This window comes from Pangasianodon hypophthalmus, chromosome 18 (genome assembly GCF_027358585.1).
Source record: "Pangasianodon hypophthalmus isolate fPanHyp1 chromosome 18, fPanHyp1.pri, whole genome shotgun sequence".
In the NCBI taxonomy this organism is placed as follows: domain Eukaryota; kingdom Metazoa; phylum Chordata; class Actinopteri; order Siluriformes; family Pangasiidae; genus Pangasianodon; species Pangasianodon hypophthalmus.
The window spans coordinates 17,104,441-17,123,104 of NC_069727.1; the positions used below are offsets into that span (position 1 = coordinate 17,104,441).

The window sequence follows — 18,664 nt, forward strand, 5'->3', positions numbered from 1 at the left end:
TCCTCATGGGCGGAGAGACTCATTACCATCCACAGTGCTTTCTTACAGCCTCTCTGAGGCCACTGCAGCAGACATGGACTACATGAGAGACACAAAGAGACAGTGATAAATAAGGAGAGAAGCATGAAGCTGGTCGCATGTGCGTGTGTGTTGGTGGGATATAGTTTCCCGTCACTTAGAGGATATCCCTCCAGGAAACTAGAAGATAGTCCCACTCCCCTGTGGATCGTTCATTTCTCAGCCTGACAAGCAGCAAACTGTACAACACACACACACACACACACACACACACTGAGAGAGAGAGAGAGAGAGAGACAGAGTGAATGAGAGAGAGAGACACACACAGAGTGAATGAGAGAGAGAGAGAGAGAGAGAGAGAGTGTGTGTGTGTGTGTGTGTGTTTTCAGGGTTTAAATTTAGATTGGCAGATACAAGTTTGTCGTGAAGATAAATCTCTCTCTAATCATCCACACTGAGTAAATAAGCTACATGTATGTGTTATGCACTGTGGTTAGTCCACTACATGTATTTAATTAATCAAATTAATAAATTGAATTAAATTTATTAAAGGTTATGAGACAATATGTCAGTAATAATCAAAATATTAGGACAGAGTATACCAGTGTGACATATTGATCAATTTTCTTTCAACACGAAACGTTTTCAAATCAGAAAGGAATAAAAATCATATTAGTGTCGCGCATCAGGCTGCTTCAGTGTGCTACTGTCAAAGACACATAAAGAACACACATACACGCGCATACACACACATACACATACACACACACACACACACGCACACACACACACGCACATACACACACTCACACATACGCATACACACACACACACACACACGCATACACACACACACATATACACACACGCATACACACACACGCATACACACACACGCACATACACACACTCACACATACACACGCATACACACACACACACACACACACGCATACACACACGCATACACACACACACACACACACGCATACACACACATATACACACACACGCATACACACACGCATACATACGCATAGACACACACACTCACACACACGCATACACAAACACACACACACACACGCATACACAAACACACACACACACGCATACACGTAGGAAGGAACACGCGCTCCTCCCAGTGGTCCTGGCAGGAAGGTGGTGACGTCATTCGGAGAAGCGGCTATGGGCACAGATTCGGGTTACACTATTACTGTGTGTGTGTGTGTGTGTGTGTGTGTGTGTGTGTGTGTGTTGGCCCTCGGTGGGCCGGGCGCGAGGAGAGAGGAGGAAAAGCGTGTTTACACAGACGGCCGAGCGCCTGGGGAACAGAGCAGGAGAGGAAGTGAGCCGGCTCTCTGTCTGCCTGCCCCAACTTCCTGCTCAGAGAGAGAGAGAGAGAGAGAGAGAGAGAGAGAGAGAGAGAGAGAGAGAGAGAGAAAGAAACACTCAGGATCCCATTACAGTCGGACTGTGCTGCCGAGACGGCCGACAGCATGGAAAAACAGGGCATTTTACGGAATTCTTTTTAACACATTAAAAGGACGGGAAAATAGCAGGCATCTCGCGCGGGTATGTGACATACAGCTTCTGTAACACATCTTAACCTTGATCAGTGTAATTAAACAGCAGATACTGATATGTATTATATGTTTGTAGAGCATACAGAGAGAAAGAGAGAGAGAGAGAGAGAGAGAGAGAGAGAAGTGTGAAAAACAGACAGGGAGTGCTGGATACTTCTGGATAGCTGGAAGAAATGTTCTCTACTGTGTTGTGTGATGTGTGTTGCGTGAATATGAATTATTTAGCAGTGTGTATAAGTTTGCTGGCTACATGACGAGCTTGTGTGCGTGTGTATGTGTGTGTGTGTGTGTGTGTGTGTGTGTACTTTGACAGTGAGCGCTCGGTGTCGGACCTTAACTGTTTTTACGCATGAAAACATTGAACGCACGCGTCTTATTCCCGAGTTTCTGTGCTTGTTTTTTTTTTGTGCAAGTCTGTAAGCCACTGAAGGAAATAAGAAGCCAAAAAAAATGTACGTCTGGCTCTTTAAAAGCACCAGCGGAGTTTCTGGTTTGTCTGGAAACAGCAGCAGCAGCGGCAGACTAATTGCCATGCGCTTCCGGATAGAAACTGGCAGCAGCACAGCGTCTTGAAAATGAGTCACCGGGACCAACAAAGAAACTTCAGTGCGCAGTAGGGCTGATCTCCCTTTTCCCCTGCTTCATCTGACTGTCTGGGTCACTCCTCGTGCACACTTGGTCACTGGTCAGTTTAATTTCACTCAGATAAAGTGGCCCATCTGATTGGATGGTTTCAGGTCATATCAGGGATGACCAACTGTGGTCTGATCTCCCTGCTCACACACCTGATACAAGGTGTAGTAGGTGTGCTGGACTGCATTGGTCCACACAACCTCTGAGATCAGTGTTCTTGAAGAGTAGTGGGTAAAGACGTGTTCTGAATGGCTCTCTCTTGGTGCAGCCTGCTGAATTTTTCCACTGTGAGCAGGAAGAGGCGCGCGTTTAGTCATGGCTCAGTCATGTCTGCACACAGCAACTAATCTCATTACGGGTTTCCGTTTGCGCTGTGGCTCAGGGACAGGCATAGAGTTTGGCTCCTATAAACCGTTGTGTGCGCACAGACATTAAAGCCAACCACTGGGGCTTGTAGGGTTTTCATCGCCTATATACGTATGTAAAAGCTGTATAAACCTTTTTCCAATCGGGTGGGGGGTTTGGGCCACTTGAGCATGCACTGTCCACATCCTGGAGTGCACCACCCGGTGTGTGCACTCATCCCAGGTTTAACCTGGGGAAATGTTGTGAATGTGCACACTGTATTTTGTCTGTTGCTTGTGTTTTCTTTCTTAACTAGCATTCCCCATTTACTACTTGGACTCTGCTGAGCATATAAAAGGGAGTGGGGTGAAGCATTTGAACTTGGGAGTTGCTAACTTCTAGACAAAACGTCTCCTCCACATAACCTTTAGTGTCCCAACATTGGTTTAAAAAGAAAAGTACAATTGCATGTTTTTTACCTATCCAAATTCATGTTCATTATCTTTTCACCCTTGCTGAGGATAATTAATGTTACTGCTTTAAATGAAGGATTCAGTGGTGCCAGTTTGATCTGTTCTGTGATGCATCGTCATGTATCACGAGCCGAGCAAGAACGTGATGAATGAATAATGGTACAGTAGTAATTTCTTTGTAGTGTTTGTTGTGAACCTGCATGTGTGGATGAGTCATTTGCTTGGCCCCACAATAGGTTTAGCTGCTGCCCAGAAGGGAAAAGGAAATCTTCCATTTGTGCCGTATGTCTGTGCAGTCCCACTGTCCCCACGTTTCCGGCTGGCTCCCTGCAGCAGGAATTCCTACCTTTCAGTTTGGGAGCGGCATTCCCAGGAAGACGCCTTTCAAAGGAGAATTGGAGGAAGTCCTGATTCGGACAGTTTTACGGTTGCTCAACGCAAAGGCTCGACTCGGAGGATGCTAGAGCAGGAAATGGTTTTATTTTGCTTCATTTGAGGTTTAAAACAGGGCAGCCGGGTGTGGGAGAGAAAACTGTCTAATTTGGATTGACGCTTTAGCGTCACAAGGGACTGCAAAAACTCAGCAGATGGAAAAGGTGAAACTTTAATTGTATGCAAATGTATGATAGAGTACAAACAAATGGGAATGTTTGTATATGTGTGTCTTGAACTTCCTGGCAAATAACTCCAGTATATCTTGGCAGAGTATGAGCCCTTCCTGACCACATTCTCCTTTGTCACAGTACAAGCATCCTGGACTACATCGGTGTATGTGTGTGTCACAATTACTCACTCTCTCTGTGGTCTCTAAGTTTAGGATTTAACAAAAACTTTCACATAGCAGTAATACAGGAGACCATCCAAACCAATCAATGTGGTGAAGGTTCAGCTTGCAAAGCCAGTCCACCTCAAGTCTGAATCCCTGTAAATCCTTCCCTACTGCTGAATTTTTTGGGGGCAGTTTGAACAAATGTGTGCTAGAGGTGAGACAGTGGGAATGTTAGTTGGTGTGGGTTAGACAGAAACATGTCAGAAACAAGACTTTCCCAAAATAAGCCAATCAGGGAGTCCCTCCTCGCCAATAAAACTGTCAGAGATAGTGAGTCAGACAGCCTGTTTTCATGCCCGGCTCACTTTCTCTCTCTCTCTCTCTCTCTCCCCTCTCTCTGTCTCCCTGTCATATAATTAGTCCCTTCTCTCTACTCATTGCAATGTGCCTCGTCATTCATTCATGTGTGTGGCAGTTGCAGTCCTAGGACAGTAGATTGAACTAGAGTTACATCATGCCCTCTGGTGCTTGTAACTCAGTCAGACAGGGTGGGTTGGAGTTTACGATCGCCTGTCTGAGCCAGCAATCTCCTGAGATGAAGCACTGCATGGTGGGACAGGTAGAACAATATTAACAAAGGAAAGATAGAAATATGTTAAAGGAGCAGTTTGTAACTTTTAAAGCCCTCTCTTGCTAGTCAGGTCAATTGCAATTGCATTGAAAACAAGTATTTCCTTTCCTGCTGACTAACCCCATCACTCTGTTGGAATTAAAAGTGCATTATGGATGACGTTTTAGGCAGAAAGGCAACTCTGAACAGCTCTGTTTTGGCTGAGGCCTGAGGAGAGGAGATAATTTATGGTCTGGAAAAATGTGAACAGAAGTCTTAAATGAAGAAAATAATCATTTACCTTGCATTGCATTCTAAGCTATCCTTGAAACTAAATAATTATTACAGGTCTAGAAACACGTACCTTAAAGTGCAAACTGTACCTGTAACTTTTATTGTATTGTGTTTACACAAAGATCTCACATGCACAAAATGGTGCTACATGCACATAGCTCTATGTATTAAATATTGTTATTAATCTGACCCTTCCCATTAGAGCTGTCAATCACAGGCAGGTCCCAACCTTAATAAGAAGCCCTTCCTTTTTTGTCCACTTTGTCCCACTCTCCTTTACGATCTCAGTCCCTTTCCACCTGCCCTCTAGTCTATATAGCCACTCCAATCATACCTCCATCCCCTACCATATCTCAGCCTGCTCCATTCAGCATCCTAATGTACAAATCCTAGAGGCAGTTCCTATAGTAAATCCTAATGTTGCCTTTGGCCTGAATTTGGCTTTCAGAGGTTTAAAGCTGCAGTATGCAATTTTAAAAGTGCTAATAGACCTATAATATTGATTATAACTATAAATTGTAATTATACTACTACTTCTAGTAGTAAGTCTTGGCAGGTGGACATTTAGTTCAGGAACTGTGTGTGTTTCAAAGCTCATCTGAGAGGCTTCATCAGTCAGTTCATGAGGTAAATCTAGGAAGTCCAGCTGCCAAGACTTTCAGAGTGCTACTATTACAAGACATTCATCATGCTCTGGATGAGTGAAACCCTTCATGGACATGTAATAATCGTATAATTTTAAAGACACCTTAGAAAAATGTGGACTCAATATTTTAATGCAAATCTCTAGTTTACATATTTCATGCTGGTGTTTATATTTTTCTGGCCCACCTGAACAGGAACAAAATTGCTCAGCTCTGCCTTTGAAAGCACATTGTAATGTAAAAGGAGCAGATGTGGTCAGTTGAAGGGACAAGGAATAGCTTGTCAGTGTATTCTCTGCAATTGCATTTTGTCTCACAGACAGCAGAGGTGTCTAAAAGTGACAAACTGCTCATTTAAGGCCTGCAGTGTTGTAAGAGGCATACGGCAGGATTAGATATACTTCGGCCTCTCCTTTCTGATGGTGTAGTCTATGTCAGGCTGTGTGCCCTGAGTTAGTGAGCAGCTTGAACAAAGCAGCTAATGTTCTCTCCGGTGAGACACTAAATCAGAGTGAAGCACTGAGTCTCTCCTGCCACTGAATATGTCTCACTCGCACACTGCATGTCTGGCCAACACTCTCTATAGATCCTCATACAAATGTGTCTGATATGGAGTTCGTGGATCAGTTGTAATGTTATTGATGCTGTGTTGACACTGAAAATATGCTCTATTTTCTGTATAATATGGTGTGTGAGGCAATGAGGCATTCACGGAGCTGTAATCTGGTTTGAATTTGAGCTGTTTTGAAGCTGTAGACATCCTGTGGAGTGCGATTACAGTCTCTGTCCTGTCTTGGACTCTGCAAGGAAAGCAGTGCTGTGTGTCGTCTCAGGATTTCTAAATTATTCAGAAAAGATGAAGTGCTTCACTGTTCTTATCTTTGTGTTGTGCTGCCTGCCAGTGATTTCAGTGTGTGTGAATGTGTGTATCAGATTCTGGAGTTCATCCTTTTCTGCTAGTTTTGTTCCAGTTGGTTTTGAGACATAATTAATAATTAATCTAATGGAGATATCTTCTTACACCCTACTCAGCCCACTTTATTTCGTGTTATCTCTTTAAAACTTGTTGGTCTGCCACTTCTTTTTTCCTCCCACCTTCCTCTTCTTGTATCTCCTACTACTTTCCCTTTACACCTTCTCTTTTTCTTTTTCCCATCAACACCACACCCTTTGCCACCCTCCTGAATCGGATAAACGCTATGTTTACCTTGGCCTTCTTTCATGACTGTAAACGTTTGGCCTTTATGTTTCGCTTTCTTGATCTTTACACTCGCTTTCTTTCTCAGAGAATCCTTCACATACTTGATCTGATCTCAGATCAGTGGTTGAGCACACATGCTTCTTTCCAGTACGTCATAGCTGTCCCCAGATCAGCATAGCTTTCCTGGTTGCTCTCCTGTTGTTGTTTATTAGACGGTTTGTTAATATGCAACAGAACAGGAAATGCTTGCTGAGTTAGAGGGAGGGAAAAGCCTGGTGATTTTGTTCAGAAAACGAGGAGGCTTTTTCCTCCTAGTTGTTGTAAATGTGCATAATGATTGTAGAATTACAATAGTTTCTGTGGGATTGATGTACTAGTCACACAATTTCTGAGCAAAAAGAAAATGTAGTGAGTTAGAAAAGAAGAGGCAAAGCTCACTCATGTCTAGACTTTCTGTGAGAGGTTTTCCTAATACTAAAAATCTGTGAATATTAGAAAAGAGATTCACTCTATAATTCTATACCATATGGCCTGGAAGTGCCACAGTCTCTTTTAAAGCCCAACTAAACTATTTAGGATTGTTTGACTGAGCAGCACCTTTGGGTAAACAACAAATCCACACAGACACAAAGGGTAAATCCACTTACTGGTTATTCCTGATAGATGAAAATTGTGTAACAGAACATGTCTTGCTGTCAGCAAATATGTAAGGAAAACACACACGCACACATAGAGCAGTGCTACAGTGAGTAAACCCAATAAACTCAGCAATTTCAAAAAACTCTTGGTGTCTATGCTTACCTAACAAATACAACAAGGTGTAGTTTACTTCTGATAAATTATGCTAGAAGGAAGTTCAGGAATTGTATGACATTATGGGTGTGTGCTGACTGGAAATGTTCATTTACCTCCTTACATAGAAAGTCAAGCTTTACACTGCTGAAGCTTTGTCATTCAAATCACAGCTTATTCTCAGATCATTCAATATTTAGTCCAGAAGAAAATGCGGAAGTTAAAGATGTGGTCATGATGAATTTCTCTTTCTGACTGCTGTGTGCGTAGCAGACATGGAGAGTGCCATCACGTTGTGGCAGTTCCTGTTGCAGTTGCTGCTGGACCAGAGCCATAAGCACCTAATCTGCTGGACGTCTAATGATGGCGAGTTCAAGCTGCTCAAGTCTGAGGAAGTGGCCAAACTTTGGGGTCTGCGGAAGAACAAAACTAATATGAATTACGATAAACTGAGCCGAGCTCTGCGTTACTACTATGACAAGGTAATACACTCACAGGATAGAATAAAATAGTTTTAATCTGGATTGTTTTTTACATTGTCCATTGCACATTATAAGTATTACATAATTATAATGTTTGAAGGTATTCTTTAGGCACAATAATTGAGTGTTTATATTGATCTTTAAAATGAACATGTACTGTAAATATGCTGGGCAGCACAGCAGTGCAGTGGATAGTGTTGCCACCTCAAAGCTACACAGTCCCCAGTTTGATACTGAGCTACGGTTACTATCTGTGCAGAATTTCACACATTGTCAATGTGGGTTTAATGCAGGTTCTCCATTTTTATAGCATTATGGCAGACTAAAATTTTTTAAGAGCGACTTAAATTAATCTCACTTATACAACAGAGCAGTTGAGGGTTAAGGGTCCTTGCTCAAGGGCCCCGCAGTGGGAGCTTGGCAGTGCTAGAATTTGAACTCCTGACCTTCTGATCAGAAGTCCAGTGTCTTAACCACTGAGCTCCCACCACCCTGCCAGTTTTCTCCCAACTCCCAAAAACATTCCCCCTAGGTGTGAATGTGTGTGCATGATGCCCTGTGATGTGTATTGCCACCTTATGCACAGGCTTTGGATCCACCAAGTTACTGAAGATGAATGAATTAATAAAGAAACCATAAACTGTGCAAGCTATGAAAATACATGTTCAATGGAATAAAATGGTTTTAATATATTTAAAATGACAAAATTTATAAACAGCCCTGTCTTTTATATCGTATATAATAAGCCTGTATTAATTTATGGGCAGAGTATTTGAGGTGTTATTAAAGGAAATAATTAGGAGGAATTTAAATAATTAGTTAATGAATCCGAGCCAATATGAAATGATATTTAACATTAGCTAAACAGTGAACTTCAGCTGACTTACCAATATTGCAGGTAATTGTTGAAATAATTAAGGGAGATTAAAATCATAAAATACAATTAAAATACTATTAGTGGTTTATTTACTGTTGTTTTACCTTTCTCTTGCAGAATATTATAAAGAAGGTGATTGGTCAGAAGTTTGTGTACAAGTTTGTTTCATTTCCTGACATCCTGAAAATGGATCCCCAGGCGGTGGAGCTTGGCCGAGAAGGGGGCAGCATTATGTTACAAGAGGCTGAGTCTGATGGAGGGGAGGGGGAAGAATCTCCAAAACTCTCTCTGTCATCGCTGAGAAGCCCCGCCGGCAGGAACGAATATCTTAACTCTGGCCTGTACTCATCATTTACTGTTAGCTCCCTTCAAGGCCCGCCTCCACTGCTGCATCCAGTGAAAGTGGAGAAACGGAGAGGGGTGGAACGAGGGGAAGAAGGACCAACCGTGATTAGGTTTGTCACCAATCGGTCAGAGAAAGCAGTGCCCCTCCCCTCCTCTCCTGCCCCTACCTCATCAGAGGTTTTCTTCAGCTCAAAAGCCTCCCCTAATTCCTCTCGTTCATCGTCCCCATCTCATAGCCCATCCTTCTCACGGAGGTTGAGCCCAGAGGCCCGGATGGACGAATCAGAGCAGAACGCTCAGCCTCTCAATTTATCATCCGGCCACAGGGAGCGAGCCCAGGTGCAAGCCTCGCCCCTCGAGAGGAGGAGTAGCACCAATGGACTTCCTCCCAAAGCTCGGAAACCCAAAGGTCTGGAAATCTCAGCTCCTTCCATACTGCTTTCAGGAAGTGACCTGGGTTCCATTGCCCTTAACAGCCCTGCATTGCCCTCAGGGTCCCTCACACCAGCCTTCTTTACTGCACAGGTAACACACACCCTCACTCGCACACAACCTCATATACATACTCAGTTCCTCTGTGTGGTTTTCTACCATCATACCACAAGTTTAGGTATTTAAAGGATAATAGGTAAGTAGTAGGCAGAGTTTTAACTGAAAGAGAGTGAGACAGGAAGAGAGAAAAGGGGAGAGAGAGGGAGGGAGGAGCGAGACCTATAAGTGAAGCCATATGCCTGTAATCCTGCCCACTACAGTGCAGTGACACAGGACAGAGAGAGAGAGTGTTGAAATTGATTTCATATGTCTCTCAATGGCCGGAAGCTGGTAATCCAAGGTCTCTGACCTCTGAAGAGCAACACATTCATACTCTCTGTCTCTCTCATTAGAAAAGGGACAGTTGTTTTAAACATTCCTATTTCCTAAAAGGTAATCACGAAACAGTATAATGAGTATATCTTATCCCCTCCAACTCCTGAACTTACTATTCAATTATTCATCTTAAGGTGTATTATTCAGTAACTCTTATGATTTATTAACTATTTTCTGTGAAAATAATAGAAATAGGTACCTAGCTGCGAAATCTAAGTCTTGACATGGAGACAGGACAGTGTTGAAATGGTTATCTAGTCCTGTGCTCAGAATCTCATTGCAGAGAGAGTGTTGAAATTGTACAGTAATTAATTTTAACTGTCCTTAAAATTGCACCAAAATACCATTTAGCCTGTAATGGGTTATTTATTTATGTAAGTCAGAGAAACTACTCCCAGAACCTTCAAGGCTGAAAGTGGACATATGGGGGTTATTCCTGTCACAGTGAACAAGCTAAAATATTTTTGTCATTCTTGTTACAACTTTGTGCTGTAGCATTGCAATGCATATCACATTGTAACTGACAATTGCATTGTATCATAAAAGTAGCTGTTGATACCTTCAGTCATGTAGGTGACTCAAAAGTGTCCACAGTAACACAGTGACCCTGCTCCTAAATGGTATTTGAATATATTTAACTATTGACTATTCATAGCTGTAGTGTAGCAATCAGATCTGCATTTTGTACATCACATCGCCGCAGCTTGTAGAGAAAGCATGAAACGCGGACTTTGATCCTGAGCAATACTTCCCCTCTCACCAAAAACAAGAACCATACGCACGCCCACACACTCTAAGCCCACAGTGTGACATTTTGCATATGTCTAATCAGAAGTTGAATCTTCCCTCACTGACCCTGTGTGTATGTGCGTGTGTGTGTGTGTTTCTACTTCTTGCCTGTAGACTCCCTCGGGTTTGCTGCTGGCTCCAAGCCCTCTCCTCTCCTCCATTCATTTCTGGAGCAGTCTAAGTCCTGTCGCTCCTCTCAGCCCAGCACGACTACAGGGACACGGATCCCTCTTCCAGGTACACACACATGCAACACTCATGGATGGCTTAAGCATCATGCAAATTAATAGGAAAGGAAGAAAGTAAACGTTTAAGATAAAGAATGCTGGGTACAGTGTGTGTGTGTGTGTGCGTGTGTGTGTGTATGCATTCATGCTGGTGGCTCTGTATTTGAAATTAGGGGAACACATTTATTGTGAACAGATAGTTATCTGTGTTTCCTATTCTGAGCACTGGGCTGAATGTCTGGATGAGTAGATGAGTGTGTGTGATGTGATGAGTGTTTATTTGAGTGTTTATACGTGTGAGTGAGGATCTGTGTGTGTGGTGCCTTGCATGTACTTTTGCTCGGGGAGTGTGTTTCTGTTTGGTGTCGTGTTTCACTGCTCATGTGAGGGAGAGGGGAAATCCTGTGGATACTTCCTGTTCTGGCTCAAGGGAGACTGTCTGCGCAGTGTGTGTAGGTGTGCGTGTGTGCGTTTATGGACGTGTTGCTTTGTTAGGGGTAGGGTGTGGCTCTGCTGCAAACAGCACAACAGGAAGCAGATCAGGTAACCGAGGCAACCTTCTTGACAATGCTTGTGACAGTTAAAAATATGCACTTCCGCCGCACTATACCACACACGCACACACACATTAGTGTTCACACTCCCACTTCCCCAGGCAATGGCATAAGGAGCTTTTGGGCTGGTTGTATGATTGTTTTACTGTTCAGTCACTGGATGTTTTTGGAAACTCCTGGCTTGAGTGTTTTTCTTTGTTTCTTCTTTTATTCTTAGTGATTCTTCCACAGTATTTCCTTATCTATGGTCACTCTGGCAAAAGGATTTACTTGTGTATCTGTATGCATGTGTATGCATTTTGGAAATAAGCTACAGATGTTTCCTCTCCTCTCTGGATATGGGGGGGTGGGGTGGGGGGCAGCTTCCTGTTAAAATAGGGAGGGGGTGATAACTGAAAAAGACTGACTGTGTGTATGCTCAGCTCTCTCATAACAGGAAGTTCCTCTCCTAGCATTACCATGATGCATTAGTGGTCATGAGGGGCTGGCTATGAACATGTTTGTGTGTGTGTGTGTGAGAGACTGAGAAAGCTTCTCATTCAGAGCAGGCATTCAGTCCTGTTTGTGTAGTTACAGTAAAGTTAAAGGCACAAAGAGACTATCTGAAGTTGAAGTTGTACGCATGTTTTGTTTTTTTTTTTTAAACACAGTTTTTAACCCATTAACAAATGCTGATAATCTGCCTACCTGCTTTGCTCGTATAATCAGTAATAGACATCACTGTGGGCATATAGGCAAGTTTCTGCTGCGTATTGCAGAGCTGATGATGTAATTGTTCATGTCTCTCCACAGTTCCCTACTCTGCTGAACGGACCTCTCCCTGTGCCTCTCCCCAACCTGGACTCTTCATCCTCCTCTTCCTCGCTTCTCCTTTCATCTAGTACTCCGAAATCCTGATTCAAACCCTTGTCTAAAAAAACACACATACATTAATACTTGCTAAAAAATCAAGGTTGCACTACATCTCCTTGTGGTTATAGTTACCACAAAAAATAACCACATCAACAACATTTTAAAGAAAACAGATTTCATTTAAAAACATTTCTAGACCGAAACTCGGGCTGTACACCAATCTGCTCACGTGGTAGTATTATTATGCCAAAGAAAGCAAAATGGCACCAGTGAGCTGTTGGAAAAACTCAGCCTTAGAATGTATCATCCAAATCTCAACTTTTTTTTTAAGTCACATTTTCACATGAGACACACGTAAAGCAGTGCTGGACCATAATAATACACACAATCTTATATCCACACAGAGTCCTCTGTGTATTACCCCCCACATTTGGCAAGGACCAAAGATACCATTGAATTCCAGACAACACACTCCTACCAGAGTCATACATTTTTCTCCCAATTGTAGTCATTGCAGATTCCCACCCACAAGCTCGGTCTCTGCTGGGTGATATGGCAAAGGCTCCTAAAATCATTATTTTGAACTGTTGCTAATGCAATGTCACAGGGCAGCTGAAAGCACTTGGAGGAGAGCACTATCTGCCCAATCCTGTATATATATGAGCGAAGAGGTGCCCGTGTCATTCTGAATGACAGGAGAAGAGGCATGCCATCCTGCTCAGCCCAAGAGCAAAACCAATCATACTCCCAGGCACAGGTGGCTGTGGAATCATTGGGTTTTAAATTCACAATCATCAGATGATAACATTTAGTGCCTCCAGCGTTGGTGCTTTTATCAGAATGTTCATGTCTCTCAGTTCCATTTTAATACCCACTCAGTTCAGTGAAGCTCCTACTGCAAAGCTAAGAGAGCATACTCATTACAACCCATATTAGAGAGATCTTCTTAACAGTTTTTTTTTCCATTTAGTTTCAATTGTTTGTTTTTGGTTTTGTAATCTCTTTCTGAGGCTGTGAATCAGGTTTTCTGTTTAATTTGTCTGATATTGTATATTATTGTATTGTATGCACTGTGCTTTAAACTACCGGCTGTGCCTTTTTTCTGTGTAAGAATGTGTATATGTATTATTTTCCTGCTTTTAAAAATTCAAACAAAATGTTTTGTAATAGACGAATTCCATCACCATATTGGAAAGAAAAGCATTGTAATAGCTTTGTTATTTTTTCATTACGAAATTGAAAACAAAATGTATTCTCATATTAATTTTATATTTTTGCTTTCTAAGAGTCAAAGAAATGTGCCTGTTTTCAATAAAAGGAAAGCACTGAATGCTGTGCAATGGCCTCTTCTGAAACTTGTGTTCAAATTTTCTAAACAAAAAAATACCCCTTTAGACACAGTCATTAGTCAAACCTCCAATCATCTATGCACAGAGACAGAAGAGACAGAAGAGAGAATTCCGTAGGAAACAGACCATGTTTACTTCACTGATCAAGAGAAATAAATATCTGCAGTAGAAAGAGTTAAATGGTCAATTCAGCTGACATTCAACTGAGAGCGTCAGTGTTCCACAGAGGCGAGGTTTACAAGACACCAGGCGTTCCATGCATCTACACACATACACACGCTTCTCCAATCACAGTCAACTGCAAAATTACAATATTAATCAAGAGTGATGTCAGTTCAAAAACAATATAGTCTGTTTAATCTAAAATCTCTGTCTGGAATCTTTTCTTCATGTGTACAAATATTGGTGGGGAAAGTGTTGGTCCGATGTAGCCAAGTTTTTGTTCCTGTATTTGTCACACTCGTTTTTTTCTAAATAAAGAAATTTCAAGAATGAATGTGAGACAGTTGGACTCCAACATGCCACACTGTTATACTATTATTCACAGACAAATCAAAATGTAACTTAGAAAAAATTGTCTTAATACTGTTAATGAAACTAACGCATCTTCAGAAAACTTACAAGCATGGTGCAACAAGGTTCTGTACAATCTGATCTCCATGATCTCTTACAAACACACGCTCGCTCGCTCACTCACTCACTCTCTTACACTCTTACACTGTGACACACACACAAATAAACAAATGCTACAGAGATCTGGGATGAATCATTTTTGTACAATCACTGATGATGCATTAGAATAAGTTGCTCTCAAAGGGAAAAAAAAATCATACAAGCACTTCAGTCCAGGCAGAAAGTTTTCACTGAGGAAATGGATAAGTAGAATGACACTAAAGGAGAACATTTGCTCAAAGAGGAAGGTGTGGAAGGTCTTCAGTCATTTCTGCAAAGATCACGTGATTACTGCTGGTCCAGTGGTTTTGATCCCCCTCTCACAGCTTGGTCCTCCACCCCGACATCACGGCTTGCTCCACAATGCTGACTGAACGTGGCGACAGTCACAAATGAGTCGAAAAAAAGCTGTTTAGCGCTCTCTCACCAGGCTGAACACCAGTGAGTTCGTCTCCCTGAACGAGCTACACACTTGCTGCATTCATGCCTCACTGACAAAGAGGAGGAGGGTCTCTTCTCCAGGCTCTGGGTCATCTGAAATGTCAAAGTGAGCTTTGGAGATTGGAATGGGAGTGAGGAGTTTTTGTACAGCTTCTACAAAGTGTGTAGGAACTATTATTTCTACATAATAACCATGCCAAAAAAAAAAAAAAAAGAGGATGCAATTCAAAATGTGGCCAATAACAAACATGATATTTGCAATATGAACATTATTAACATAATTATATCCAGAATTATAATAACTATTTTAAAAAAAAAAGAAATCCTTGACGGCAGTACTGATGTGTCCGCAACCAGGAAGGCTGCCAGAGAGTAGGGAAGGTTACAAGGAGACAGTAGTTGATTAGCAGCAAAAAAAAAAGCCCAACGACCTTTTCAATAAATACACACATACACACATATATACACGCTCCCATCTCACAGTCTAAACTCCAATGTGTTGCCTTGAGGAAGCGGACATGGGGCAGGGGCGTCGCTGTGTTTTGTCACTGGGACTGGCTGCATGCTGGACACAGGAGGATGGGAAAGAGCCGGACTGGTCAGTCCCCCTCACCCATCGTTCACCCTCACACACACACTGACTAAAGAGGGTAGGGAGGCTAGTCTGTTAGTCTGTACAAGACAGTTGCTGAGCAAACGCCATCATCCTGATCCACTGTGTGTGCTTGTGTGTGTGCATGCGCGTGTGTGTGTATGCTTGTGCGAGTGTGTTTGTCAGAGCCAGTGCTTAGAACAGCATACTCTGTCTTCTGTTCTTGCTGTTTCCTGTAGGGACAGAGAGATGAGTCAATGACTTGCTGCATCTTAAAATTACATTAAACAATACAAATGTCCATCCCAAAATACAAAAAAAAGCTGCCTCAAAGCCCGTATACTGTAGTTCTTACTATTCAGAAATTAAAAACTGGGCCACTGCTCCACCTTCTGGACAAACAAACACACTGCACCAGAACAGCTCTGACTGTCAATATCATCATTAGCCAAGTTTCTCTTTACATGCACACAGTGCAAGTGAGAGAAAGACGACGAAAAAAAAAAATTAAAAAAATACGAGGATTGATTATTATTTGCTGGTTTGTAGAATTATTTTGTCTCAGCCAGGCTCCACAATTAATCACACCCGAACAGTGCAGAACTGATGCAGAACTGAAGTCAAAACTTATTGTCCATGACACTAAGTGCAGTATTTTTTCTGTCAAAAACATATTCAACAAAGTTTAAACAATTTAGCTGTTAAAATGAAAAAAAAAAAAAAAACAACAAAAAAACAATATTAGTTCATAATTAGTTTGAATTGCCATTTCTATCACCTGCAAAAGCATTTTGCACAAAATCCCTTGTGTCCGTGTGTGTCTATAATATACACACACACACGCTACAGACACACAAACACACACATACCTGTCTCGGGGTATGAGGCATTCCGGTAGCCAGGGTCTCGCTGTAGTTGCACCTCTTTCAGTGTAAATATAGAGATACCTGCAAGTTCAGAGCATAATGCTTACAATAAGTAAATAAATAAATAACCAAACAATCCAATCTAATTAAACAATCAATCTAACAGGACACACCTGGCCAACTAGGAAACACCTCAGTCACATGTTCCAATATTTTTGATCAATTTCCTCATATTTAAATCTAGATGTGTTACACAACTTAAAACATGGCACCTTTTGTTTGAACCCACCCATGTTCTAAGTTGTTTAACACATCTAGTTTTAAATAGGAGAAAATGAAAGCTGAATTTCTAATCCATTGTCTCACTCATCTTTTGATCTGAAACCCAAATGTCTTCATTGTATAGCAAAAACAAAAGAATTGGCCTTGCTATTCCAATACGTTCAAAGGGGACTGTGTGTACACACACACCTGCAAAACAAACTGTGTGTACTCTGTGCATGGGGTGTGTGTGTGTGTGTGTGTGTGTGTGTGGTATGTGTTGTGTGCAGTGTTTTTTTTTTTTTGTTAAACTCACTCTCAGGCAGTGTGTGCACGCGCATGCCCAGACTCTTGAAGTAAGAGTGTTTCATTGAATCATCAGCAGAAATTCGTTTCTTGGACTCGTACTAGAAAAAAAGAAGCAATGAGTAAGGCAGATCTCAGCCATATGACATCACCCAGAGTTGTGAGACACACAGTGTGTGTGTGTGTGTGTACGACTGTATGTGGTTCACACCTAAAGTGCTTACCTTAAGAAATGACAACAACAACTCAATTCCTTCAGTGTCTAGCCTGTGAAAAGGGAGAGAAAGAGAGAGGGAGAGAAATGGAGGATAAGGGTGAGACTCAGTGTGGTGACCACCAGTGGAGTGACAAATTAGAGTGGCAAATGAGAGGAAGGAAAAGAACAGCCTCGAAAAATTCCACAGGATATCCTGCCGTACTGGCACATACACATACACGCATACAGGTCATGGTCACTAGCGGCAAGTGGTAAGATAAACAAGGACAGTGACAACACAGGAAAGCTTAACTCAAGTTCCATAATTTCATCTAAAGTTCCCTTTAGACTTTAATACACGCTGGCAAGCAGTCATTTCAGAACATGAGCGCCAAACTGCCATCCTGTAATTTGGGCAAATTCACGATGTTGAAAAGCCCATCGATAAACTGAATGATCATAGAGAACTTAATGGACATAAAGGAAGACGAGAAGTTGCTTAAAAATACACCCACAATCCATTATTTATACCAGGACTATTTATTATTTATTAATTTATCTCAAGAAACACTTTAAGCATCCTATACTCATCATTTTGTTTGATTTTTCATATAATTACTCTATAATAAGCCTTAAAGATGGGAAATGTAAAGGAGTATAGGAGATCACCCCTTTACGCACACACACACACACACACACACACACACACACACACACACACACACACACACACACACGCACGCTGACACACAAGTGTACCTCGGTGCATGGTTGATGAAGGGCTGTGGTTTGTATTTGGGAAAGTTGTAGGATTTGAATTCCTCGATAGATGAGATTCCTGGCCAGTTGTCCTCCGTTGGTGTACCTGCAGCACAAACCACAACAGCCATGTAGCACTTATCAACACTTAATTACTTTTAATCTTTATAGGGTTTTTTAAGATTAAAACCATCTCCATCTCCACTCACTGTATTGGTTAATTTTTTTTAAGAAATGTGGACCTGAAACTCTGTTATTATTGAACATGCAACAGGTAAGTGTTACTGCATCATAACTGCATCATTTCAGACGCAGGTTGTGAAAGATACTGCTCGTCTCCTCCTCTGACACTGATTTACCAGGGAAAGGCACATTTACCAGCACATACTGGGTTGGATGCATTTCTAATTTGGATATTAATAAAATCTATCATTTTAAGATCCTGGAATTAGAAAATTTTATATAACTGTGTTAAGGAGATATGTTAATATTTTATTTACATTTCATATAGATTACAGGTTTTACACCAAAATATTGCTTAAAATATTGTGTTCAAAAGATAAAGTCAAAAAGGTGTATCTACTTCAGAATTGTCAGAGAACCTTACAATTGCATGGTTGTGATTTTTTTGTGACACTACATCAACAAAACCTTTTACTCTTCACTATAAAACACTTCTGCTTTCAAAAAAAGTTTTGAGCAACTTAATGTCATTTTTCAAATTACGTTAAAGGAATGTGAATAACTAGCATGTCCTAGCATTTTCAAATATATATCATGTAGTCAGAAGAAATTAGTTTCACTCAAATTAATTACTGATGGAGATGTGTGATTTAATCTAGCACTCAGCAAGCAAAAGCTGAG

At 41.5% G+C, this 18,664-nt stretch overlaps 2 protein-coding genes across 4 annotated transcripts in view; one reads left to right on the plus strand and one right to left on the minus strand.

Annotated features, from left to right (window-relative positions):
• Nucleotides 1-1,263: 1,263 nt before the first annotated feature.
• elk3 (ETS transcription factor ELK3) lies at nucleotides 1,264-13,688 on the plus strand. 2 transcript variants are annotated; one of them, XM_034312993.2, is made up of 5 exons: nucleotides 1,264-1,593; nucleotides 7,636-7,847; nucleotides 8,842-9,594; nucleotides 10,840-10,962; nucleotides 12,299-13,688. In XM_034312993.2, exons 2-5 carry the CDS (start codon nucleotides 7,641-7,643, stop codon nucleotides 12,401-12,403), a joined length of 1,188 nt encoding a protein of 395 aa, XP_034168884.1. In that variant the 5' UTR covers nucleotides 1,264-1,593; nucleotides 7,636-7,640; the 3' UTR covers nucleotides 12,404-13,688. The 2 variants fall into 2 exon arrangements, with proteins under 2 accessions (XP_034168884.1, XP_034168885.1); XM_034312994.2 differs by having other exon boundaries at nucleotides 7,639-7,847.
• A 128-nt stretch (nucleotides 13,689-13,816) lies between these two features.
• Nucleotides 13,817-18,664, minus strand: part of cdk17 (cyclin-dependent kinase 17) — a 56,467-nt gene continuing 51,619 nt past the window's right edge. For both annotated transcript variants that reach the window (XM_026923684.3, XM_026923685.3), the window contains exons 13-17: nucleotides 17,801-17,906; nucleotides 17,070-17,112; nucleotides 16,856-16,946; nucleotides 16,282-16,359; nucleotides 13,817-15,645 (exon numbers count right to left, since the gene is read on the minus strand). In XM_026923684.3, coding sequence (XP_026779485.1) covers nucleotides 15,608-15,645; nucleotides 16,282-16,359; nucleotides 16,856-16,946; nucleotides 17,070-17,112; nucleotides 17,801-17,906 — 356 coding nt within the window. In that variant the 3' untranslated portion in view covers nucleotides 13,817-15,607. The remainder of the gene's footprint in view (nucleotides 15,646-16,281; nucleotides 16,360-16,855; nucleotides 16,947-17,069; nucleotides 17,113-17,800; nucleotides 17,907-18,664) is intronic.

Bases quoted from the DNA above. Each gene is read 5' to 3' on its own strand.
- elk3 (XM_034312993.2), top strand. From the start codon at position 7,641: ATGGAGAGTGCCATCACGTTGTGGCAGTTCCTGTTGCAGTTGCTGCTG. The intron at 7,848-8,841 runs GTAATACACTCA...TTTCTCTTGCAG, and splicing joins TGCGTTACTACTATGACAAG to AATATTATAAAGAAGGTGAT. The intron at 9,595-10,839 runs GTAACACACACC...TCTTGCCTGTAG, and splicing joins CAGCCTTCTTTACTGCACAG to ACTCCCTCGGGTTTGCTGCT.